This window comes from Tamandua tetradactyla, chromosome 5, assembly GCF_023851605.1.
Source record: "Tamandua tetradactyla isolate mTamTet1 chromosome 5, mTamTet1.pri, whole genome shotgun sequence".
Lineage (NCBI taxonomy): Eukaryota > Metazoa > Chordata > Mammalia > Pilosa > Myrmecophagidae > Tamandua > Tamandua tetradactyla.
The window spans coordinates 90429180-90456336 of NC_135331.1; the positions used below are offsets into that span (position 1 = coordinate 90429180).

The following is a 27157-nucleotide window of genomic DNA, read 5'->3' on the forward strand; positions in this document are numbered from 1 at the left end:
GACCACTAGACACCAGTCACACGCCTTCCCATGTGACAGAGGTGTACCAGATTCCAGCAGCCTTTCTTCAGAGAAGATGTCTTCCTCATGATGCCTTAATTTGAACATTTTCATGGTCTCACAATTGAACCTTGTAAGCAAATAAATTCTCATTGTTAAAAGCCAGTCCATTTTGGAATATTGCAAAGCTTTAACAAACTGAAACACATGCCCTTTTGTCTATATATTATATCGTCTATGGCTGCTTTTGTATACACAAAGCTGGGAAAGGCAGTTTTAAAATTATTCTATGGTTCAACAACCTCAAGGAACTAGTTTATTTCTATCCTCAGTGATTAGGCTTGGCCCTCAAGCTAGTCCTCTAAACACTTCCCTCCTCTCTACTCCCCAGGGTCACAGAATAGCTGTCACAGATCCAGATATCATATGCAACTGCCACAATGTCCATGAAGACCAAAGACTGTTTGTTCTCAAGCATCTCTTGCCAGCAATAAGGAAATCTTCCCTGGAAGCCTTTTAGCATTTTCCCTAAGGTCGGAGTGGCCAGTTAAATGGAATGCCACCAATGGCTTAAACCCGTGGTTTTCAAAGCAGGGTCCCTGGGGCATTAGCATCATCTGGGAACTTGTAAAAAATGCAAATTCTTAAGCCCCATCCTGTAACCCAGAAGTTGGGATTTAAGGGATGATTATGATTACTGAATAACTATATAGATATTCCCATTTACTTTCTGATATATTAGAGTAGACAGAGGGAAATGCCTGAAATCTCTGAATTATAATCCAGCTGAACTGATCTCTGATAATGATTGTATAGTCTTGATCTTGTGGCCTTGTAATTGTAAAAGCCTTGTGACTAACCTTCACTTGTACCTATGTGTTGAGTTTTTCTACTTTACTTAGGGTAGATTGTACAATGTGTGAATAAAACTGCTTAGGAATAAACCGAAAGATACAAGTGCTAGAGAAAATGTGGAGAAAGAAATGTAACTATCTACTGTTGATAGGAAAGTAGAATGGTGCAGCCCCTCTGGATGGCAGAGTGGTGGTTCCACAGGAGGCTAAGTAGAGGGCTACCTTATGATCCTGCAACCCCGTTATTAGGTACATACTTGGAAGAACTGAAAGCAAGGACATGAATGGACATTTGTACACTGGCATTTACAATAGTAGAATTCCATTTTGCAATGGATAGAGGTGGTCTGAAGTACATCAACGCATGAATGGAAGGGCAAACTATAGTGTATACATACAATGTAATACTGAGTGGCTGCAATAAGGAATGAGGTTGTGAGACATGCAACTAGGTGAATGAACCCTGAGGACTGTATGTTGAATCAAATAAGCCAGAAATGAAAAGACAGATATTATAATGCCTTGTTAATATGAACTAACTATAACAAATAAAATCTGAGAAATGAATTCAAGCGCATAGGTTATCAGGGGAAAGCTCATTGTAAAGGTTCTTAGATTAAATTAAGTTCTAACAGAGGTCACATCTATTTTTGAATTGTGACTGTTATTTCTAAATTCTGAGATGCTGAGCTCTTTTATATAACCTGGCCATTCCCTGAACTTCAGGTATCTGTGTGACACCTGAGACTCAGAGTTAGAGTTCTGTAACTATGAAAGTCAGCATTACCCTATACAGCAAATATTTTAAAAATTGAAAAACAGATCAGACTTCAATTAGAGATAAAAATAAAGCTGATCTGAAAAAAAAAAAAAAGATGAAGTTGATCTGGCCAGGACTAAGGTAAATCAGACTAAAGGGTAAAAGGTGATATTGACTGTATTTTAAATCTCCAATTTCAGTATGAGACCAAAGGAAGAGATGTTTATTTGGTGTAAAATTTGTATTTTCTGTAGTACACTATCTAATTCAACTTGTATGGTCAGTTTATTCAAACACCATAATTACACGTAATCTTGAATAGGGAGATACTGTTGGTTCATACAGATTAGTGTGGTGCTCTGATACATCCCAGAGTAATCTGGGTAGACAATAAAAAAGGATTTGCAAAGTCCCCTTGAGATACTGAAGAAAGATAAGGAAATATTAAACTTCCCCAACTGCAGAAGACCTGATATTCTCACAAGCATTGCAGATGTGCTGGTTTCAAGGGCTTTCTGTACCCTAGAGAATCCATGTTTTAATTCTGATCCAATCTTGTGAGAACATGGTTCCTTTAAATCCCTATCCAGTACTATAGGTTGGAAACTTGATTAAATTATCTCCACAGAGATGTGGCTCATCCAATTGTGGGTATTAACCTTGGATTAGAGAGAGACGTGACTCCACCCATTCCAGGTGGGTCTTGATTAGTTTACTGGAATCCTTTAAAAGAGGAAGCATTTTGGAAAAGGCTTGCGATTCCGAAAGAGTCACAAAGCAAACGACCACGCAGCAGAGACCTTTGAAGATAAAATACACTGCTGGGGGAGCTTCATGAAGCAAGAGGCCTGGAAAGGAAGCTAGTAAAACAAATGTTTGCCATGTGCCTTTCCAGTTGAGAGAGACCCTGAATTTCAATGGCTTTTCTTGAGTGAAGGTAACCTCTTGTTGGTGACTTAATGTGGACATTTAATAGAGTTGCTTTAATTGGGGCATGCCCACGCCTTACAACTGTAAATTAGCAACTTATTAAATTCCCCCTTTTAAAAAGTCATTCCATTTCTGGTATACTGCATTCTGTTCTGTGTATACATACAATGTAATACTGAGTGGCTGCAATAAGGAATGAGGTTGTGAGACATGCAACTAGGTGAATGAACCCTGAGGACTGTATGTTGAATCAAATAAGCCAGAAATGAAAAGACAGATATTATAATGCCTTGTTAATATGAACTAACTATAACAAATAAAATCTGAGAAATGAATTCAAGCGCATAGGTTATCAGGGGAAAGCTCATTGTAAAGGTTCTTAGATTAAATTAAGTTCTAACAGAGGTCACATCTATTTTTGAATTGTGACTGTTATTTCTAAATTCTGAGATGCTGAGCTCTTTTATATAACCTGGCCATTCCCTGAACTTCAGGTATCTGTGTGACACCTGAGACACCTGCAGCTAGCAAACTAGATCAGGGACTACCACTTTAATAGACCAAGCCTTCAATTGTGGGGCTTGCCCTTATGAAATTTATTATTGCAAAGGAGAAGCTAAGACTATTTATAATTATGCCTTAGAGTCACTCCCAGAGAACCTCTTTTATTGCTCAGATGTGGCCTCTTTCTCTAAGCCAACACTGAAAATAAACTCACCACCCTCCCCATTACATGGGACATGACTCCCAGGGGTGTAAATCTCCCTGGCAATGTGGGACCAGTCTCCGAAGGGACGAGTCTGGCCCTGGCATCATGACACTGAGAAAGACTTCTTGACCAAGAGGGGAAGGAAGAGAAATGAAACAAAATAAAGTTTTAGTGGTTGAGAGATTTCAAATAGAAATCTCCAAAAAGGCATTCCAGAGGTTATTCTTATGCATTACATAGATATCTCTTTTTAGTTTTTGTTGTATTGGACTGGTTAGAGAAAAATGCTTGAAACCATCGCACTGTAATCCAGTAATCTTGATTCTTGAAGACGATTGATTGTATAACCATATAGTTTTCGCAGTGTAACCATGTGATTGTGGAAACCTTGTGACTAACACTTCTTTCATCTAGTGCATGGGCAGATGAGTAAGAATATAAAGGCAATAAATAAATAAATAAATAAATAAATAAATAAATAATAGGGGGAATAGGAGGTATGGTAAGTTTGGGGTGTTCTTTTTTACTTTTATTTTTATTCTGGTTCTTATTGTTTTCGTAGTAATGACAATATTGAAAACTCGATTATGATGATGAATTCACAACTATATGATGACACTGTGAACCACTGATTGAATACTTTTGATTATTATATAGTATGTGACTATAATTCAATAAAATTTCAGAAGGAAAAAAAAACACAGATCCACGAGGAGAAACTGTGCTTCCTGCACAATGCATATGAGGTTGGAACTGTGGCAGCCATCTTGTGACCATGGGGAGACAAGCCTGAGTGCAAAAACAATGCACCAAGGATGGCAAAATAGAAAGGTGGGAATAACATGGGCTCTTAATACTCTGAGCTAGTAAACTTGGGACTTCTTGCTATGTGATATAATAAACCTGCTACTGAACAATAGAAGTATACTAATAATTTCAGCTACATATATACTAACTGATGAAGTGATATAAAATTTACAAAAACATTCACGTTGGTGTTCTTATTTGAACCTCAAATCCTATCCTACCCTCCTGGTGTATGAATAAACAAGAAGGTATTCAAATGAGGGTCCATGGTCCAGAGAGTTTTTGGGTTATTTTCTCACAAGGCACAAAGCTATTAACTGACAGAATCAGAATCAGAAACCAGGATTCCCACGTCAATGTTCATTATATTCCCTCTTGATTCCATTTGGTTCCACCCAGTCAGGCTCTTCAGCACCCAATGTAAACAGTTTCTTATCTATGAAATCCCTACTCAGGTCCTCTCTGTCAGTGTGTATCACTTTCTCTACTCTGATAATTTCCACTTGGGGTATTTCTTCAGCACTTCTGTTGGTCCATCCATCAATCCATCCATCACAAAAGCATATATTAATTCCTCTCTATTTGCCTGGCTGTGCACTAGGCACAGGAAGGGAGGATTTTAAATAGGAGACGACACCTATCTAAGGATGATCTCGTCCTTAGAGGCTACAATCTAATTATGGTTAATGGATACATGATGAGAGTAACATAAGACAACAAAAGTCTTAGAGGAATTCAGAGCAAGGAAAGAATTCCTGTGGGGTAAGATTGGTCTAAGAGGGCTTTAGTGAGGGTTGGACCCAAAAGAAATGGAAAATTTAGACTTGTTCTAATGTATCCTTAGAAACCATCTTAAATCCCCTCTCAACAACGAAATGGACCTATATGGCAAGAGCAAGCAAATGAGGATGATAAAACCTATGCACCAAGGTGTGAATCCTAAACGAGATAACAAGCAGAGCAGAATATGATGGTGCCAAAGAGGCTGTTGAGAAACATTAGTTCCTTTTTCCTGGTTTTGAACTGCAATCTGTTTCTAAGTGTCCCAAAAAGACTGTCAACTCTTGAAGTACGGGAACTAAGAGTCTAGGACTTTACTTCTTCTGACTGTTTATTCTGGAGTATGGCCCAGGCACTTAATGCATGTATGCTGAATATCACTTGACTCAATAAAAAAGAAGATACTAACAGAATCATTGCTATCACTAGTGTTCCATGACCCAGGACCCAAGGAGCACAAGAGAACAAGGGCCTCCTCATCATCATTCAAAGGCCAGTGAGAATGAGTCATTTACAGCAACACTGCCTATTAAATAATAATTCTCTTATTTCTCTTGATCTCTGCCACAGGTTACAGAGGAATTGTTGGAAGATATCCACGGGAAGACACAAAGAAATGTCTGGCAGAAGTAGATACAGTCTCTACTACAATTTCCCTTTCTACACAGAGTGCCTGAAAACCATTACCATGCCACAGCGCAATTGCCCCTTTAATCAAGGATGCACATGGTAACTATTAAACACCAGTATATTTATTCAATGAATACTAATAAAGAACTACACAGACAGGACAGGTTCACGATTATAAGACACAGCCATGCCCTCTCTCCTAGGAGCATACCTCCTCACAGACTTCACGGACCGCTGCCACACTCGGCTCCTCTTCAGGTTCCATGCCTCCTCCAGGGACAATCCATCGGTCTGGATGGCGACTACTGCTCACGAGTAGTACCTGAAGTTACATAGGTTACAGTGTGGGTTAAAAACTCAACAAAGACACATTCATAAAAATTCAGAGTTAAACACTACAAAAATAAAAGTAACTAAGACCTATTTTTTGTTTACACCTCTCCAAATCACTTCCTTTCATTCCTGGGTTTGAAAAAATAGATAAACAAGACAAACTGCCTAGTAAAAGTGCAAAGGGATCTGTAGCAATAGCCATTACCTCTACAATTCCCTCAGACTCTCAATCATTTGTCCTATCTACCCCCTCCCTAGATCTTTTTCTTAAAACTGTTTGAACACAGGAACAGATAAGATGACAAAAGGACTCAGAAAAAAAAGAAAAGAAAAGAAAAGATTGTCATTGATGAGCCTGTCAGCATATCGTGAAGAAACCCAGACTGCCAGAAGTAGAGAGGTCCTCGGCCTTTGGCCCTGGTGGACACCACAGCTCCAACACTTTCCCTCTGGTGTGTCCCAGTTCTTGCTCCAGTGGATGACCAGAGGTCACCCATCCTAAGTGTTATATGTACACTGAGAACTTCTCCTGTCTGCAAGAAAAGTGGGAAAATCCTTTTTCTTATAGTTTCAGCTGAGATAAAACTAGATTTTTTATTAGAAATTTTGTTAAGAAAATCAAACAAATACACACAAAACACTGGTAAAGAATATAGTTTACTCAAGAAACGAATCCCATTTACAATCGCAACTAAAAGAATAAAATACCTAGGAATAAATTTAACCAAAGAGACAAAAAACCTATATAAAGAAAACTACAAAAAACTGTTAAAAGAAATCACAGAAGACCTAAATAGATGGAAGGGCATACCGTGTTCATGGATTGGAAGACTAAATATAGTCAAGATGTCAATCCTACCTAAATTGATTTACAGATTCAATGCAATACCAATCAAAATCCCAACAACTTATTTTTCAGAATTAGAAAAACCAATAAGCAAATTTATCTGGAAGGGCAGGGTGCCCCGAATTGCTAAAAACATCTTGAGGAAAAAAAACGAAGCTGGAGGTCTCGCGCTGCCTGACTTTAAGGCATATTATGAAGCCACAGTGGTCAAAACAGCATGGTATTGGCATAAAGATAGATATATCGACCAATGGAATCGAATAGAGTGCTCAGATATAGACCCTCTCATCTATGGACATTTGATCTTTGATAAGGCAGTCAAGCCAACTCACCTGGGACAGAACAGTCTCTTCAATAAATGGTGCCTAGAGAACTGGATATCCATATGCAAAAAAATGAAAGAAGACCCGTATCTCACACCCTATACAAAAGTTAACTCAAAATGGATCAAAGATCTAAACATTAGGTCTAAGACCATAAAACAGTTAGAGGAAAATGTTGGGAGATATCTTATGGATCTTACAACTGGAGGTGGTTTTATGGACCTTAAACCTAAAGCAAGAACACTGAAGAAGGAAATAAATAAATGGGAGCTCCTCAAAATTAAACACTTTTGTGCATCAAAGAACTTCATCAAGAAAGTAGAAAGACAGCCTACACAATGGGAGACAATATTTGGAAACGACATATCAGATAAAGGTCTAGTATCCAGAATTTATAAAGAGATTGTTCAACTCAACAACAAAAAGACACCCAACCCAATTACAAAATGGGAAAAAGACTTAAACAGACACCTACCAGAAGAAGAAATACGGATGGCCAAGAGGCACATGAAGAGATGCTCAGTGTCCCTGGCCATTAGAGAAATGCAAATCAAAACCACAATGAGATATCATCTCACACCCACCAGAATGGCCATTATCAACAAAACAGAAAATGACAAGTGCTGGAGAGGATGCGGAGAAAGAGGCACACTTATCCACTGTTGGTGGGAATGTCAAAGGGTGCAACCACTGTGGAAGGCAGTTTGGCGGTTCCTCAAAAAGCTGAATATAGAATTGCCATACGACCCAGCAATACCATTGCTAGGTATCTACTCAAAGGACTTAAGGGCAAAGACACAAATGGACATTTGCACACCAATGTTTATAGCAGCGTTATTTACAATTGCAAAGAGATGGAAACAGCCAAAATCTCCATCAACAGAAGAGTGGCTAAACAAACTGTGGTATATACATACGATGGAATATTATGCAGCTTTAAGACAAGATAAACTTATGAACCATGTAATAACATGGATGGACCTAGAGAATATTATGCTGAGTGAATCCAGCCAAAAACTAAAGGACAAATACTGTATGGTCCCACTGATGTGAATGGACATTCGAGAATAAACTTGAAATATGTCATTGGTAACAGAGTCCAGCAGGAGTTAGAAACAGGGTAAGACAATGGGTAATTGGAGCTGAAGGGATACAGACTGTGCAACAGGACTAGATACAAAAACTCAAAAATGGACAGCACAATAATACCTAATTGTAAAGTAATCATGTTAAAATACTGAATGAAGCTGCATCTGAGCTATAGGGTTTTTTTTGTTTTTGTTTGCTTGTTGGTTTGTTTGTTGTTGTTGTTTTTTACTATTATTACTACTTTTATTTCTTTTCTTTATATTAACATTTTATATCTTTTTCTGTTGTGTTGCTAGTTCCTCTAAACCGATGCAAATGTACTAAGAAACAATGATCATGCATCTATGTGATGATGTTAAGAATTACTGAGTGCATATGTAGAATGGTATGATTTCTAAATGCTGTGTTAATTTTTTTTTCCTTTCCGTTAAAAAAAAAAAAAAAAAAAGAATATAGTTTACTAATTCAAACTTAACCAGCATTCTGTTTATAGTTGAAATAAAATCTAGAATCCTCCTAGTTCCTTTTTCTTACTTATCTCTTTCTAGAACAGATGTAAAAGTTAGATGGACTCCTGGTCTGGAGGTAAAGTTGGGTTGGCATTATTTCTCAAACTAGAGGAACTCACAACTGTTCCCTAAACCATCACTTCCTCCAACTATTGCGACAGATGTGTCTATTTCTCTTTACAGTGTCTGCCTCATGTATTTTGGAACATTCTGGCCTCGTGCATAAATATTTATGATTGTTAAGTCTTCTTTTGAATTGTTCCTTTTATTAATACATATTGTCCTTTTTTGTCTCTTTTAACTGTTTTACACTTGAAATCTAATTTGTTGGCTATTAGTATAGCTACTCCTGCTCTTTTCTGATTGTTATTTGCATGGAATATCTTTTCCCAACCTTTCACTTTCAACCTATGCTTATCCTTGGATCTAAGATGTGTTTCTTGTAGACAACATATAGATGGGTCCTGTTTTTTAATCCATTCTGCCAGTCTGTGTCTTTTGATTGGGAAGTTTAATCCATTAACATTTAGTGTTATTACTGTACTAGGTAGTACTTTCTTCTACGGGTTTGCCTTTTAGATTTTATATGTCATATCTAATTTTTCTTCTTTTTACCTTTACTGATAGTCTCCATTTCTACACTCTCCTACACACTGCTCTCTCCCCCTTTTCTTATCTGTCTCTAGTGCTCCCTTTAGTATTTCTTGCAGAGCCGGTCTCTTGGTTACAAATTCTCTCAGTCAATTTTTGTCTGAAAATGTTTTAATTTCCCCTTCATTTCTGAAGGACAATTTTGCTGCATATAGAATTCTTGGTTGGCACTTTTTCTCTTTTAGTATCTTAAATATATCATACCACCGTCTTCTCGCCTCCGTGGTTTCTGCTGAGAAATCTACGCATAGTCTTATTGGGTTACCCTTGTATGTGATGTATTCCTTTTCTCTTGCTGCTTTCAAGATTCTCTCTTTCTCTTTGACATCTGACATTCTGATTAGTAAGTGTCTTGGAGTATGTCTATTTGGATTTATTCTCTTTGGGGTAAGCTGCACTTCTTGGATCTGTAATTTTAAGTCTTTCATAAGAGTTGGGAAATTTTCAGTGATAATTTCCTCCATTAGTTTTTCTCTTCCTTTTCCCTTCTCTTCTCCTTCTGGGACACCCACAACACATATACTCATGCACTTTATGTTGCCCCTGAAACCCTGCTCTTATTTTTCCATTCTTTTCCCTATATTTTCTTCTTCTTGTTGGATTTCAGATGTCCCATCCTCCAGTTCATTAATCCTATCTTCTGTCTCTCGAAATCTACCATTGTGGGTTCCCATTGTTTTTTTCATCTCTTCTATTATGCCTTTCATTCCCACAGTTTGGTGATTTGTTTTTACAGACTTCTGATTTCTTCTTTTTGTTCATTCCTTGCCTTCTTTATATCCTCCCTCAATTCACTGATTTGATTTTTGATGAGGTTTTCCATGTCTGTTTGAACATTCTGAATTAACTGTTTCAACTCCTGTATCTCATTTGAATTGTTGGTGTGTTCCTTTGACTGGGCTATATCTTCAATTTTCCTAGTATAATTTCCTAGTATGATTATTTTTTGCTGGCGTCTAGGCATTTAATTACCTTAATTAGTTTATTCTGGAGATTGTTTTCACTTTTTTTTTTCCTAGGATTTTCTTGCTGGATGATTTTTTTGTCTATCTGTTCTTTGACATTCAGTTCAGCTTATTCTAGTCCTCTAGCTTAGGTTTTGTTTAATAGATTAGAATTTTTCTGTTCTTGTTTTTTTGTTTCTTGCCCTGCCTGTATGGTGCCTTTCCCCCACCCCTTAGGAAGATCTACTTAAGTATTATAGACCCCAGTCAGATTTTCCCAGACCAAACTGGCCTTCTGTCAGGAGGAAAGAGTCATCTGCATCAGTTTTCCCTGAGGACGAGACCCAGTACATTAAAAGGCTTTCCTATGAAGTCTTTGGACTCTGTGTTTTTCCTATCCTGCCCAGTATGTGGCGCTTTTATGCCTGTGGGTCCTACCAGCATAAGGTGATTGGTACCTTTAACTTCAGCAGACTCTCCTTGCTGGGGGCTTGGTGGAGACAGAGGAGAGGTTGTAGGCTGGCTTTAATTGCTTCCCTTTTCCAGACCCTGGGGTCTGAATTCCTTGAGGGAGTGATTCCACCTGAGCTGGGCCCCAGCCCTCTCCTGGGGAAGGCACAGGCTCCAGAGAAGTTCTCAAACAAGCCTGTTTTTGCCTATGCCTGGGGCAGTGGAGCCTGAGAAGCCTTGTAGCTGTATCCAAAGAGTAATAAATTCGTAGAAACAACGCCACAAAGGTGAAAAAGAAAAATCCTTTTCAGAGCAGGACCCCGTTCCTCGGGTTTGCCAATCAAGAGCTTAAGTTGGTACGTTGCTCTGTGTATCTCCAGGTCCTATGTGCCCCCTCCTTTCCTGCAGGGCCCAGACCTTTTCAGATCCCCCAAAAAACTGTTTTTTTTTTCTTTTTTCTTTTTCTGTCAGCCCCCCCCCTCTGCGCTGGGGCAACCTCCACTTTTACTCAAGGTTCAGCCGAGCTGGGGGCCTATGTTTAGTAGTCAGTATTTGTTAATTAATTCCAAAATTGGCATTTGGTTGTGCTCACCCCTGCTGCTGGTAAAGTCTGTTTTCTTTCCCCTCTGGGAAGCAGCCTCTGGGGGAGGGGTGCCGGCCACCACGGCTTGGGGAACTCACGTTTCTGGGTGGGCTCGCAGCCGGTCCAGCTGGTCCAGACTTGGGTATGCTATGTGTCCATTCACTGGCGTGGCCCCAACAGTTGTTCTGTACTGTTCCTGGCTATTTACTAGCTGCTCTGGAGGACGAACTAAATCCCACACCTCGCTAAGCCGCCATCTTGTTTTTTGGACTCGCTATCACTTGCTGATGATGTCTTTCAGCCCCTATCCTCATTCTGAACCATATTCCCTCTGAATACTTCATTTCTACCCTGCAGTTAGCTATCCTCGCTGCCTGAAAGAAAATGTTACATGCTTTCTGGCCCTTAAAGACTGCACCACTGACCTTCCAGTCTTCTTTGCTCTCTTCCAGTTGAGGCCTCTGCAATTTGGATATTCTACTTTCATCCTTCATCACCCTTGGCCTCAGCTTATCAGCAAACTGCAATGAATGACAGCTAAGTCTTGAATAAATTCCAGTATGTGACAATTAGCTGAGGGAGTCAATGCCACTTACTTTGTTCCCAAGCGTCTGCAGCCCAGGAAAGCGGCCTTCCAAAAGCTTACTCTTAGTTTTATAACACTAAATTAGAAGGCTAAAATAAAACACTTTTTCCCTAAAAGGGAAAAGGGGATTTTTTCCAAACCCATTCTCCTTGAAAATCATGACCAATCTTACATTTAAAAAATATTCTTCAGAACTCTATTTGTCAAAGGAAAAAATAAACCAAAATATAATCAAGCTTGTTAAATCAAGTTAAAAGTTAAAAAGAAAAGTCCTCCAAAGGAAGATTTAAGAAGAGAAAGTAGAAAAATGAGTTAATCCTCCACTGATGTGTTAAATAAATAACAAGTTAGTCTTTTTACCCAGAGTTCTACTTCCCAGCAAAGTATTTATTTACCAGCCATCTTAAACCTAAGCATTTGTTTCAAAGGCTGACTAGGGCCATCCAAATGAAAGGACAATTCAAAACTAAAGCAAAGCAAAGGAAACCCCTGACCATTTAATTTCTAAATTTCAATGTGAAATATTAATCAGTAAATTTTTCAATGTTATCACTTTGCACACTGAAAACATGATTATGAAATAAGACTACTTGTAATACTCAGAAACCCAACCTCATTATTTTGTAGTCACACTTTAATGCAAATACAATTACCAGTTAATAGCTCTTCTCAACAATGTTCCTTGACAAGCCATCAAAAACTGACTATAAAAACCAGAAGAAAAATTATTTACTTTAGCTAGAGGTTTCCTTCCTATCTCATCTGGTGGAAATTGTACATATTCCAGAAAATATGTACAATTCTTAAAGTTAAATGTACTTAAAGTTAATCCATCCTTGTGGGTGTGAATGCATCGTAAGTAGGATCATTAGATGTGATTTCTTCATTTAAGGTATAGGCCACTTCAATCAGGATATGTCTTTTTCTTACCTTTTTTTTTTTTTTTTAAATATGGAACGCTTCACGAATTTACGTGTCATCCTTGTGCAGGGGCCATGCTAATTTCTGTATCGTTCCAATTTTAGAATAAGTGCTGCAGAAGTGAGCACTAGGATGGGTCTTAATCTTATCACTATAAGTTCTTTACAGGAGAATGAAATTCAAACAAAGAGAAAGCTACCAATGAAGCAGCCCAGAAGAGAAGGGAGTGACCAGCAAACAGCACTATGAGACATGTCATGTGACAAACTAAGTACCAAGGGTGGCCAACAGGGAGCCCTAGAATGCCAATTTGGGGACAAAGCACCACCTTGATTATGCCTTGATCTGGACATTTTCTCGGCCTAAAAACCATAAGCTAAAAATGTCTATTGTTTAACCCGCCCCATTTCATGGCATTTACTGCTCAATTTGAGCTGCCTAGGTAACAACTTATAAAATAGTAAGTGGTGTTCTGGTCAGCAAGTTCTTATTATGAAGCTTGATTTCTACATACAATGTTCTCTAAAAAGAAATTAAATGGCAAAGCTTCTAAAAGATCCTGAAATGACATACCAAGCTGGGGTGGGGGGCGGAGTAGAATTAGTCATTTATGTAACAAACACTCATTAAGCATCATCTTCAACGAGGAACTGGGGATCCAGAGATGAAAAACACTGAAATTTTGAGGAGACCAGAACTGGCTGACCAAGTATCAGATATGCCTTTTAAGAAGCTCCAGTTATTGAGACAGGTGATTATCAGTGCAGAGATGAATAAATGGACCCATGGAACAGACCCACCCAATTATGGGCTATTGGATTCATGACACAGGTGTCTCTGCAGAGGAGGGAGAAATCAAAAGGTGGGGCAGGGACAACTTGTTATCTACACATACAGAGAAGAAAATCATTATACTGATTAGGCACACAGATGTGCAATGAAAGGAAAAAGAAGTAACTGGGAATAAATCAAATAGGGGGAAGAAGAAATATAGTAAGAAGCTTTAGTTGTATCAGTAATGTTTTATTCCTTAGGGCTTTTTTTTTTCTTACTGCTTTAATATTGCTGGACACAAAAATTTAAAGAATATAAAAGCCCTAAAGGAAAAGAGTTTCTAGTAGAGATGTTTTTTTTTTTTTGTAAGAGTAAGGAGCAGGCGGGCCACAATGGCTCAGCAGGTAAGAATGCTTGCCTGCCATGCCCAAGGACCCGGGTTTGCTTCCCGAACCCATGTATTAAAAAAAATAAATAAAAAAAAAAAGAGTAAGGAGTGCTTTGGTTGTGGTATGCCGAAGGTATCACAATGACTATGAAAAGAGACACTTAACCCCGGGTGGAGGTAGCAGAGGATGGTAAGGAGAGTTTTCTTAAAGAAGTGACTCAAGCTGAACCCAAGTTCAAAAAGGTTCTTTACTAAACACACATTCAACACATGCCTAACAGTGCCCATGTGTTTGAGACACAAAAGCAAGGTAGTTATGGGCTCAGTCCTTGCGAAATGTAAAATCCAGTGAATAAGACAGACAAGAAGTCAAGGTGACTGATTATATTTCAATGGCTGGCACACACCATAATGCTCACCAGACATTTCATGAGCTTGCCTACAGTATCCAGTGCTCCCCTGCCATTAGGAAGAGCCACGTGACTAGTTTTGGCTAACGAAATGCAAGCAGAAAGGACATGCGTCACTTCTAGGCTGAGGCAGCGAGAAACCCATCCAGTCTTTCTCTTCCTGGGCACAATGCCCAAGTTGTAGCTGGTGGGGCCATGAGCATGGACCCCTGAATGAGGAAGAGTTTCTGCTCAGAGTGTCTGACAATTCATGACTGCTATGCATTGTAACAAGGAATAAAATTTTGTTGTGTTAAATGATGGGATTTCAAGGGTAAATTCATCAGTGCAGCATATCCTAGCCTATTCTCACTAAGAGTCAGAGGTCAGTGAGATATCTAAGGTTCTGCTGTGTTGACTGCCTCATACATAATCCCAAGGCACAGGAACTGACCTGCAGAAGTGGCAATAAACATTTGATAAACAAATTAAAGAATGCACTAATAATTAAATGAAAAAAATGTCTTTTTTATAGATAACATACATTTATTAATTTCTTTTCTTAAAAAACATTTTTTATTATGAAATATAGCATGTATACAAAAAAAGCAATAAATTTCAAAGTATGTTGTAACACAGAGTTATAGAATAAACTTCAGAGTTTGGTATGGGTAACAGTTTCACAATTTGAAGTTATTCCTTCTAGCTGTTTCAAGACACTGGAGACTAAAAGAAATATCAATATAATGATTCAGCAGTCATTGTTATTTGTTCAATCCTATCTTCTCTGCTATATTCTTCTTTTGATCCTTTTCCCAATCCTTACGGGTCTGCTCATTCTAACTTTTTCATTTTGGAAAGGGGTGTCGATAATATGGGATAGGGGGACAGAACTAGTTGAAGATCTTAGAGATGTTGGCACCTCTGGGTTTCAGGACTAATCTGGCCTAGGAACCCATCTGGAGGTTGTACACTTCTGGAAAATAATCTTAGTACATGAAACCTTTGCAGAATCTCAGATAGAGCCCTAAATGTTCTTTAAGGTTGAGAGGAATAGATTTTTGTTTGTTGGTTTGTTTTTAATATTTGTCTTTTTGTTTCTGACATTTCATTTAATATATTGTCCTCAAGGTTCATTCACCCTGCTGCTTACCTCACAACTTCATACCCTCTTTTAGCCCCTCAGTAGTCTGTGGTACGTAAACACCATTGTTACCCCTTCCTTTCCTCAGTCGTTATACCCTTAGGCTTCCTCTATCCACTGCAAGTCGTGGACGCTGCTGCTTTAAACACCATGGTGCAAATGTTCATATGCGTCCTCATCCTCAGTTCCTCCAGGTATACACCCAGCAATGGGGTGGCACATGGTAACCCCATCCTAGCTTCCTATGGAATCACAACACTGCCCTCCGGAAGAGCTGCATCTCTCACCTTCCCTAGCAACATGAATAGGTATATCTCTTTCTCCACATTTTCTCTAGTTTTCATTTTTCAACAGTTTTATTCACACATCATACAATCAATGTTAAGTAAATAGCCTTGCCTTCATCCCCATAATCTATACGTAGACATTTTAACAGGAATGGCTTGGGTTGGGTTTGATACACTCTGGTAATTAGCAACATTTAGCTAAAACTTGAGGAAGAGTAGTTTCCAGAATAGCCTCTTGACTCTATTTGAACTCTTTTAGCCACCGGTAATCTTATTTTGCTACATTTGTTTTCCCCCTTTTGGTCATGAAGGCATTGTCTATCCCACCGTGTCAGGGCCAGGCTCATCTCTGGCAGTAATGTGCCACACTGTCAGAGACTTTCACCCCTGGATGTCATTTCCCATGTAGTGGGGGAGTGAGGGGAGGTAATGATTTTAATTACACAGTTGGGCTTAAAAAGAGAGAGAAGCCACACCTGAGCAACAGAAGAGGTTTTTCTGGAAGTAACTCTTAGGCATAAGATAGAAAGGCTTAAGATTTCTGCTACAGAAATAAGCTTCACAAAAGCCAGCCTCAAGATCAAGGGCCTGGCCAATTGACTTGGGAATCCCTTATAACAAATGCCTTTTAAAAAGGAATGTAGAGAGCATATAGAAATGGGTACTTAAGAAGGTTAGTTAAAAAGGCAGGAGTCCAATTACAAAGAAGTTGGATGGAAACCGGAAGGCAATAGAGAAGTCAAAGAAGTTGTTTAAGCAAGGAAATGACAGATTCCAATTTGGGTTTTAGAAAGGTCACTTTGACAATAATATACAGAATGGGTAACCATGCAGATTTCTGCGGTAATTCATGTTAAGAAAGGATGAGGATGGTAGGAGTCAGAGCTGGGATTTAGCGACAGGTTTCCAGATACATGGAAGGAAGAACCCACAGGACTAGGTGACTGACAGGTTGCGGGCTGGGAGACTGAGTCAGTGATAGAGTTGCCCTCCTAGAAGGAGAATGTGGAGGGGTGAGTGAAGGAGAGAACCACAATGAAGAGGTGGTAAATTATTCTCTGAACACAATGAATCTGAGTATTTGTTGAGATGTCTAACGAATATTTCTAGTGGGCAATCTAGATAAATGTGGGACTGAGCTCAGAAAGGAAGAGAGACACATTTGGGAAAATATGTCTCAGAATCTTCTGGGAAGGATGAGACTGACACAGGAGGATTTATTTGCTAAGCTCTAGCCAGAAGAGCTATCCCCATTCTCCCCTACCCCCTCCCTATTCCTTGGGTGTCAAGCAAGTCTCCATTTCCACTGCCAAGGGTGCTGTGGAGTGAGACATTTTTTAGATATCCTAAGTTAAAGTTCTGGAAATATCTTTCTTAAAGAAATTAGATTATCTATGGTAATTGACTTTAAAAGACTGTTAGTGCAACGATTAGCATATATTCTGGATTGATTTAATAGACCGGTCTGAAAATTCAATCTCAATTTATAATATTGTTTCAACAGAAAAGAGCTTTCCCAATTCTAAAAATTGGTAAATATAAGCACTTCCTGTATATGCTAAAGAAACATATATATATTTCAAGGAAACACAAGACCTGGTTAAGCTACTAAAGCTACATACTATAGTTTTAAAATTAGGAATTTTGTAATATACATTCCTATTTAACCAAAATCATTAGGAAATATGGGAAATCCTAATTAACAGGCTACATACCTTAAATATATTACTAATATCCAGGAAATTGCACACAGTAACACATCTAATATGATCACATTTCTAATACTGTAACGACCCTAGCATTAGGCAGTCTTTCAGCACTGCTTTTACTGCCAGAGCTCTGCTGGCACCCCTGATGACATAGGGCTGCATCCTACCAAATGTGTAAATGCCCTGAAGGCTGCTTCTAAAGGTAAGCCCTAATTTCTCTTTATTTGTCCCTTCTTAAAAAATAAGATCAAGATAAAAAAGTGAACAGTTACCTGCACTTGCTTGGATTCCAGAGAAAAGGAAGTTTGCTATTTTTAACAGAATGTTTTAAAAAACAGCTGCTTATTGCATGCTATGGGCTATGGTTAACAGGAAAACATCAGCAGTACCACAGCAACATCAGGGAATAATGGGGGTGGGACAAGAGTTAAGGGGAGGTTTAGACTTCCTATTTGGTGAGGTTGTGTTTATTGGTTATCTTTCTCTTGGGGACAATGAAATTATTTCAAATTGAGGGTGTTGATGGACTATGGACTTTGGGCATTATACATGATGCCTAATGAATGCAGGTTGCTGAAGGATGTGCTGACTGGAAAGTAGATTGGTGAACGATGGTGTATACCTATGAATGAATATTGTGCTGCTACAAAAAGGAACGAACTTGTGAGGCATGCAACATTATGTATGAACCTGTGGGACATTTGGTAAGGCAAAGTAAGCCAGAAACAAAAGAGCAATTATTGTATGGTCTGCTTTAGAAAATGCTTATAAGAAAACAGGGGTCTAGATGGTAAGCTCTTATGGCAGTCAAATACAGTCTAATTATTATTTCTAGATTTTGAGAGGCTGTTTTATATATGTATAACCTGGTACTTAGAGATAAGAACAAAACTGATCAGGTCAGGATTGAGGTAATTCAGAACACAGGGGTAAAGAAGATATTGTCTATATCGTAGACCCTCACCTACTCTTTGAGACCAAGGGAAGAAAGGTTTATTTTGTCCAGGACCTAAATTATTTGTAGCACGTAATCTAACTCACCCTGTCTGGATAGCTCATTTAAACATTTGAAACATACGGAGCCTAGACTAAGAATGAAGGCCTTTAATCCTGTATAGCTTAATGTTATGCCTGGATACATCCTAGAATATACTAAGCAGATAATAAAAAAGCAGATAATAAAAAGATAATTGGCAAAGTCCCTTGAGAGATGGGAGAAAAAAGATGGAATTATTAAACTTTACCACTGGGAAAACCCCTGATACTGTGTCAAACATTAGGGACACACAAATCAATAGGGCAAGCCCTTAATCTTGAGGCTTGCTCTTTTGAAGCCTATGTATACAGAGGAGAAGCTTAGCCTACTTATAAGGATCCTAAGAGTTACTTCCAGTGGACCTCTTTTGTTGCTCAGGTGTGGCTTCACCCTCTCTAAGCACACCTCTGCAAGTGAAACCGTTGCTCTCCCCATTACATGGGACATGACATCCAGGATGAAAGTCTCCCTGGTGATGTGGGAGATGGCTCCAGGGATGAGTCTGGCCCTTTCATCATGGGATCAACAATGCTATCCTGATCAAAAGGGGGAAAAGAAGAGTAACAAATAAGGTATCAGTGGCTGAGAGAGTTCAAATAGAGTGAAGAGGCTACTCTGAAGGTCACTCTTAAACACAAGCTTCAGTTAGACATTGCTACCTATCATAACTTGCCAAATCCCAACCAAAACCATTCCTGCCAATCTTAAAGACTACCTAGGGCATTATATAAGATTCTACAAGGGTTTCATGCACTAGGGTAACTTTCCAGAAACCTACAACCTCCACATGGGTCCCTGGAAGAGACAGGTCCTGGAACCTAGAGGGGCCAGCCTCTCCAGAATATCAGCTACTTCCATCTCCTTACCCCATATTATTGAAAGCCCCTTCCAACATGAAAAAGTTAGAATGGGCACAGCCCAAATACCCCTAAAGAATGAGAAGATTAAACGTGATGGAGTTATACAGAGAAGGTAGGGTTTAACAAATGAATATGATTGCTGAATAATTAAATCGATATTTCTTTTAGTCTCCAGTATCTTAAAGCAGCTAGAAGTAAAAACCTAAAATAGGAGAATTGAAACCCACACCAAACTCTGAAATCTGTTCTACAGCTAAATGTTGTGCTGCGCTTTGAAATTTATTGCTTTGTATATGTTATTTTTCACACACAAAAAAAGTTAATTGTGATGATAAAAAGATATTTATTCCTTCTAGCCTCCAATGTTCTGGAGCAGCTAGAAGGAAAAATCTGAGATAATGGTATGGTAGCCCATGACAAACTCTGAGATCTGTCCTGTAACTGCTTGTTGAAGAGTGCTTTGAAAACTACTGCTTTTTCTTTCTTTGCTTTGTATATAGACTGAAAATTTGTATATAGACTGAAAATTGCTGGATTAAAATGTTGTAACTCACTAGAATGCCCAACTTGCTTCTGTAAACCTTAATTCCCTCCCACAAATCTTACAAATACTGAAAGAAAACAGACAATTACTGAGGGGTGAGGAGGAGAGTGTCAAATAACACAAAGTACCATTTATACATATATTGGGTGCCACGCATTGTGCTAGGCTCAGTATTTTACATATTTTATCTTTAATATACTGTTCTAGTTTCCCAAGGCTGCTTTAACAAAGTACCATAAACTAGGCAGCTTAAAACAACAGAAATTTACTGTCTCATCGTTCTGGAAGCTAGAAGTTTGAAATCAAGTGTCAGTAGGGCTGTGGTGCATCTGAAATTTGTAAAGTTTCTAATACTTTCTTGCCTCTTCTAAGCTTCTGCTAGTCTACTGGCCATCCCTGGCATTCCTTCCGTCATAGACATAGCACTTCAATTTCTGCTTCCACAGTCACATGGCATTCTCCCCTCTGTCTCTTCTCTTTTTATACGGATACCATCATATTGGATTAGGGCCCACCCTGATCCAATTTGACCTCATCTTCAGAGACCCTATTTCCAAATAGGATCAAATTCATGAGATCTGGAATTAGAATGTGAACAAATCTTTATGGGAGATACAATTCAATCCATAAATATTATTTCTAATTTTTAAACAACAATTCAATTCTCTGTTACAATGATGAAGAAACTGAGCCTTTGTAGATGATTTGGTAAAACGGTCAAGGTCACAGAAAATGCCAATACTACACCAGGGATCAAACTGCTCTTTATATGCCTGACTACCAGGCCACAATGAGCTTTTACCTCCATAACATTGCAGGCCTTGTATGAAAACCCTCTGAAAACTTAACTGCCATCAGAAAAAAAAGCCATGATATGAATTGCTTCAGATCAGGTATAAGGAAAAGATGGAGAAGGCATTTTAACCTATTCCTTAATTCAAGTACCAGATTTGGAACAGTTTTCAATAATCTCATCTGTGCTGGTTTGAATCAATTATGTACTCCAGAAAATCAATGTCCTTTAATCCTCATTCAATATTGCTGGGTGGGAGCTTTTTGATGAGATGGTTTCCATGGAGCTCTGTCTCCACCCACTCAAAATGGGGTTGCTTACTGGAGCTCGTAAAGAGGAAACCAGGGTGAGCCACAGTAGCTCAGCAGGCAGAGTTCTTTTCTGCCATGCCGGAGACCTGGGTTTAATTCCCAGTGCCTGCCCATATTAAAAAAGAAAAGAGGGAACCACTTTGGAAAAAGTCACGAGAGCCCTCGCAGCCAGAAACCTTTTGGAAATGAAGAAGGCAAACAACCCCGGGGGAGTGTCATGAAACAAAAAGTTGGGAGAGAAAGCTAGTAGACTTTGCCATGTGCCCTTCCAGCTGAGAGAGAAACCTTGAACATCATCAAACTTCTTAAACCAAGGTATTTTTCCCTGGATGCCTTAGAGTGGACACTTCTAAAGCCTTGCTTTAATTTGGACATTTTCACAGCCTTAGAACTGTAAAGTTGAAACTTAATAAATTCCCCTTTTTAAAAGCCGTTCTGTTTCTGATATATCACATTCCAGCAGCTAGCGAACTAGAACATCTTCCATTAGCAGAGACTATATTTGCTTAATTATTAGATCTCCCTTGGCCAGAGCTGTCTTGTTCCAATAGGGTAAAAATGATGTGTAATGTGTATGTGGACATTTTAACCCTTTTTCTGAAAATGTTTCTCAGTTAATTAAAAAAACATTAATTCTCGATGTAAATCTGCTTCCACATTTGTTTAGAAACTATCACACTTCAAGTAATTCCTTAAGTATTTATTCCACAAGCAACTGCTGTGAAATAATTATTTGCTTAGAACTGAACTGAGTTGTAGGGTGGGGGTGGGGTCAGAAATATAGAAATACAGAAAGCCTACCCCTTTAATAGTCCATCTTCTAACACAAGGGTTGACAAATTACCACCCACAGGCCAAATACAGCCTGCCACCTGTTTTTGTATGGTCCATGAGCTAAGTATGCTCTTTACATTTTTAAAAGGTTGAAAAAAATCAAAAGAAGAAGAATATTTTGTACTATGAATTTTTACAAAGTCCAAATTTCAGTGTCCATAAAGTTGTATTGGCACACAGCCACACACACTGATTCAACCACTGTCTATGGCTGCTTTCACATAACAGCAGCAGAACTGAGTATTTATACTATCAGGTCCTTTATCAAGAAAACTTGCCAACCCTTGTTGGCTAAGGACTACGATGAAGGAAAGAGGCTCTGTGAGGGTTCCAGCACACTTCTTAAGAGTCAACATTTGAGCTGAGCTTCAAGGAGGAATCTACTGAGTCCAAAAAGGAAAAGGAGCATTCTAGGCAAAAGACACTGGCAATGTGCAAAGGCACAGAGAAACAGAACGAAAGTTTCATAACCCTTCTCTATAAAGTAGGTAACTTACACTTGTGATTTAAACTTTGACATTTTTAAGTATATTTAAATTTGATCAATATTGTTGGGAAAACAATATCTGCCTTAGAGTTTACAGTGAACATCTGTATAAACCTGTATCTTGGAAGACATCATGTGGTACATGGCTTGATAAGATCAGTGTATTAGTGAGCAGTGATTTTATTGTATTTTTACAAATACAGTGTATTTTTACAAATTTAGTGTATTTTTGTAGTTCTAAAATGACTGTGTGTGGGAAAATAATGCAATTTGTTGATGTAAGGAGTGCTGGTGCTCTTTTTAATAACCTTGAGAAACCTGAATATTGAAAATATTTTATCTACTTCATTTGACTTTAGAAATTTCCTAGGAAATAATGCTTGACATTCTTTTTGGCTGATTATAAGAGTCACAAATACTTATTCTAAAATATTCAAGCTGTACAGAACGTCTTAAAGTGAAACACCTCCTTCTCCTTAGTGCCATGGACCCTACTGCACAGAAGCAATCATTTTTATTTGGTAAATGCTTTCAGATGGACATTTAAGTTGAGTTTCTAAAGTTCCCAACATATATAGAGATTTAGCAAGCTTAGCTTCTCCTATAGATTCCCTCAAGCTCTGTTTGTTTTTTTTTCTCCCCCACCTGCTCCCTTCCTGTATTCCTCTCTCTTGAGAGGAGGACCCAAGTACCCACACCATGTTGCTAAGGACTGTACTGAAGGAAAGAGATTCTTTGAGGGTCCCAGCACACTTCTCAAGAGGTAACATTTGAGCTGAGCCACCATGAGGAATTTACTGAGTCCAAAAAGAAAGAGGGGTATTATGGGCAAGAGGCACTGAGAGTATGTAAAGGCACAGTCAGGAAGCAGCCTATTGATCTGTCCTCTTACTAACCTTGAGGCTGTAGCCTCTACATTCTTTTCATTGCCCTCTTTTCTGATTAGTTACCAGTTCCTGTCAATGCTCTCCTAAATATGTCTTGGATTCTTATGCTACTTCCCATTCACATCAGTTGTATGCTGAGTTTTTCCAGCCCTTTTATCCTTTCTGTCCTCCCTATCCCACCTTCAACCCATCATACATTTGCCTAGCAAGTTTCTGGCACAAAGATTCAGTCTTCTAAAACACAAGTCATATTGCCAGTTTCCTCTTCAAAAACCATGAGGATAAACTCTTAACTCCTTATAGTGTTTGCTATATGAACCTTAGTCTAATTCATAAGCTTCCTCTGTTGCCCCCTCCTTACCATATATTCTACACCCTCTCAATCTGTGCTTGAACTTTTTAGCATTTCCTGGATATAATATGCTGCTTCCTGAGTTTTAAAATAGGGTGGTCCAAATGATTTCTAAAAGTCTCCCAGCAATGACATTCTATCATTCTAAATTTACACAGACATATGTATCTAGAATCTTGACTCCTGATTCCACTTTTTGTTTTTAAGCTATTTTTCTCTTTAATACATTCTGCGTGTGCTGAGAAAGTACTGAGGCTCTGGGGGAGGAGGGGAGAATCCATTATTATTCAGCTTCAACAATTATTAATGTTTTGCAATCTTGTTTTACTCACCTACACTTCACCATTACCCTTCCTTCTCTGGGAGTATTTTAAAGCAAATCCCAGACGTTAATTCATGTCATCCTAAATACTGAGGCATCTATCAGTAACAGATAATAACTTTATAAAAATATAACCACAATGCCATTATACATAGGAAAATTAACCATTCCTTATTATCATCTAATAAACAGGCCATACTCAAATTTCTCCACCTGTTTCAAAAACATTATTTACATATGGTTTATTCAAATGAGAAGCAAACTAGGTCCACAGGTTGCATTTGATTGACATGACTTTTTTTATTTTTAAAATATATTTTATTTATTTCCTATACATTTTCTGCAAAATTTCCAAGGTAAACATTAGCATCATATATAAAGAAAGCAGAGTCCTTTAAAAACTGGCACTGAATTAATCACATGAATGATCAAAATCTGATGTTGGAAAATAACCTTGCATGTTATCAAAACTAAAATTTTCACTCAAAACTATTTTTTTACTTTACAAAAGTATCCACTATTTAATTCCAACCCCTTCAGCTGACTCAAAACATCATTTTATATATATATACATACATATATATATATACACATACAAATATAAGAAAATACAGCAAAATGGAGAGAGCAGCTTTACAATCTCAAAGATTGTTAAAGCAGTTCAGATCATACACAGGTATTTGGGTTTTACATTATTTGCTGACATCTATTTATCAGCTCTGACATTTGATTAAGAACAAGTTCTCTTGGAGATAAAGTGTACATGAATCCTGTTATCAACTGAACTGCTGAATTATCTAACTAAATACACAATGAAATTATTTTATTATCTACATTTCTGCATCATCACCAACATCTTTGGCTCTGAAATGCATTTTTCTGAATTATCTGCTCACTGAAAGACAAAATGAAGACACTGGTGGAAGGTCCTGCACGAGTTCAACATTTCCAAAGAATTGACTCACTAGCATTGGATGACTACTGTCATTGTCCAGAAAGACATTGCTGTCCATCTACAATGGTGGCTTTGGACTTTCTTTACCTCTGATGCTAACTCATCCTACACTGTGGAGCTGCTCTCAGACGCTTCTGCTTCTACACTGGCTCTGTGTTTGGGCAGGGACGGGCCGTTTCCAATCTTTGTTGAGCAACACTCCCTCAAACAACTCTATGCTGGCTAAGGGGAAGGCCTTTATCCTCATGTGGTGCGAGGGCACCAGCTTCATTTTCCGGAAACAACAGACTGCTTCCAGCAAACTCCAGAGGTGTATTTTCATCAGAGGCCTCAGGTGTAATTATAGGTAAGGAAGTACTATCACTTTTAGTTCCTAGTTTCAGTAACTCTGATTTCACAAGGCACAGCTCTCTGTCATACTTGAACTTCCTGGATGTTTGTCTGTCAGTTGCTTTGTGTAATGAGGAAGTCAGGCACACTGTCTTGGCAGATTTGGCAACATCTACTTCCTGTGCAAAGGCCAACTCGGCTGCTGAACAACTGCCTCTCAGGGGTGAAGAGCACATTCCACCTGTGAGCTTCCAGCTCCTCATGAGTGTGAGCAGCAACCTGCCAGTATGGCCCGCGCCTTGACATGACTCTTAAGTCTCCTAGTCTAAAATAGTTCCCATTCCCACCCTTCATTTTCAAGCCATTCATCTGTTGAAAAAAACCAGGTCATAACCTTATGGAATGACCCACATTCTGCATTTACCGATGCCTTCCTTGTGCTACTATGCAATCTGCTCTTCTCTCCCCAGTATTTTCTGTACATGGGTTTGGAAGCTAGACAAGGTTTGGAATCAGTTGTTTTGTTAAAAAAATTTTCACTCAAGGTGTTATGTAGTATGTACAGCATCACATTGTAAGATATATCAGATCTGATACCACTTTGAGAGAGGTGAAGATAAAACTGTGGCTTCAAGAGTTTGTTTCATGATTCATCCATTACAGGTTCACTATCAGCCTTTATTTTCATTTACTGCTTCTAGCGTCTATTAATGACAACTATATACAAAGACGAAACTTCCCTCATTGACTGCTTACCCTAATATAGGAAAAGCAAGATAAATGTGATTTTTATTCTTTTTTTTTTTTTTTTTTTTTAAGAGAAAGGGAGGAAGGGAAGGAAAGAAGGATGGGAGGAAGAAAGGGAAACATCTTTAAACATTTTCTTATTTTTTATTATATTTTGTTTGTTTGTTTGTTTTTTACATGGGCTGGGGCCGGGAATCGAACCGGGGTCCTCCGGCATGGCAGGCAAGCACTCTTGCCCGCTGAGCCACCGCGGCCCGCCTGATTTTTATTCTTTATTTGCTAATTTTCAGGATAATACGATGATGCCAAGCAACTTCCAAATGTTTTTTGTTGTTGTATCATTATTAACTCATGGATTTTTATATTTTATATATTTCAAAAACATTTCACAAATCTTGCTTTATCCCTTGTATCTTTCTGACATAAATCTTTAGTCTTATTGCTTTTTGCCATTGCAAGTGATCTTATCAGGGTCATCATAAACACTTTCTAACCCAAATCTGAACTCAGTTGTTTAACAAAGGGGTCCTATTTCCTTCCACTGGTTCTAAAATTTTTCAATGAAAGATAGGAAATATGTATTCACTAGAAAGAGAAAAATAAATTATGGGTCATACTGATATTTCCATTTCAGATTTAAAGTTACAAGGCTTTTTCTTGTTGGTTTTTACACTTCTCTTTCATGCTGAAAATGCCAATATAATTATCTGATATATTCTGCAATATTTAACAGTTTTAAATTAACAGTACTGTTAACCAGAAAACTATTAAGTACAGTTTAAAACTTCACTGCAGCTCTTCTTAGCCTAAGGATAGATCCCACTAGAGATATTTGGTCAAAAAAACACTGTTTTAAAGTCACAGGAAAGATTTATTTTCTGTGTGATTATGCTACCAGTTTGATATACAGTCAAATTCATTTGTTTCCATTTGTTTCCCATTTTTAAGAACTGCTTTTTGTTCTAACTGAAATATAAATCATATACACTGAAATGCAGTGTCACTTGATGACTCTGACAAATGGCACACACCTGAATCCACACCCCTATAAAGACATACATTACTATCTTCTCAGAAAGTTCAGTGATAGAATTCTAGCCTGCCATGTGGGAGACAAGATCAGAGTTTGATTCCCAGCCCGTGTATTACCCCCTCCAAAAAAAAAAAAAAAAAACAACAAATGGTGTTGCAATAATGGGATAGGCACATGGAAAAAGAATAAATGTGACCCCTGCCATTCAAACACACAAAAAAATAAAACAAAAAATGAAAACAATTATTTTAACTGCCCCAGAATGTAAA

The 27157-nt window shown here is 38.3% G+C and overlaps 1 protein-coding gene, 1 non-coding gene and 1 pseudogene across 3 annotated transcripts in view; all 3 read right to left on the bottom strand.

The window, feature by feature from the left end:
* Nucleotides 1-27157, bottom strand: part of NUDT3 (nudix hydrolase 3) — a 187967-nt gene that overhangs the window by 105565 nt on the left and 55245 nt on the right. For both annotated transcript variants that reach the window (XM_077161528.1, XM_077161527.1), the window contains exon 2: nucleotides 5682-5792. In XM_077161528.1, the coding sequence (XP_077017643.1) occupies nucleotides 5682-5792 (111 nt within the window). The remainder of the gene's footprint in view (nucleotides 1-5681; nucleotides 5793-27157) is intronic.
* Nucleotides 12731-12834, bottom strand: LOC143685332 (U6 spliceosomal RNA). Its single transcript, XR_013176578.1, has one exon. It is a non-coding gene; the product is annotated as a U6 spliceosomal RNA (small nuclear RNA).
* LOC143684510 (UPF0688 protein C1orf174 pseudogene) lies at nucleotides 18575-25903 on the bottom strand (annotated as a pseudogene).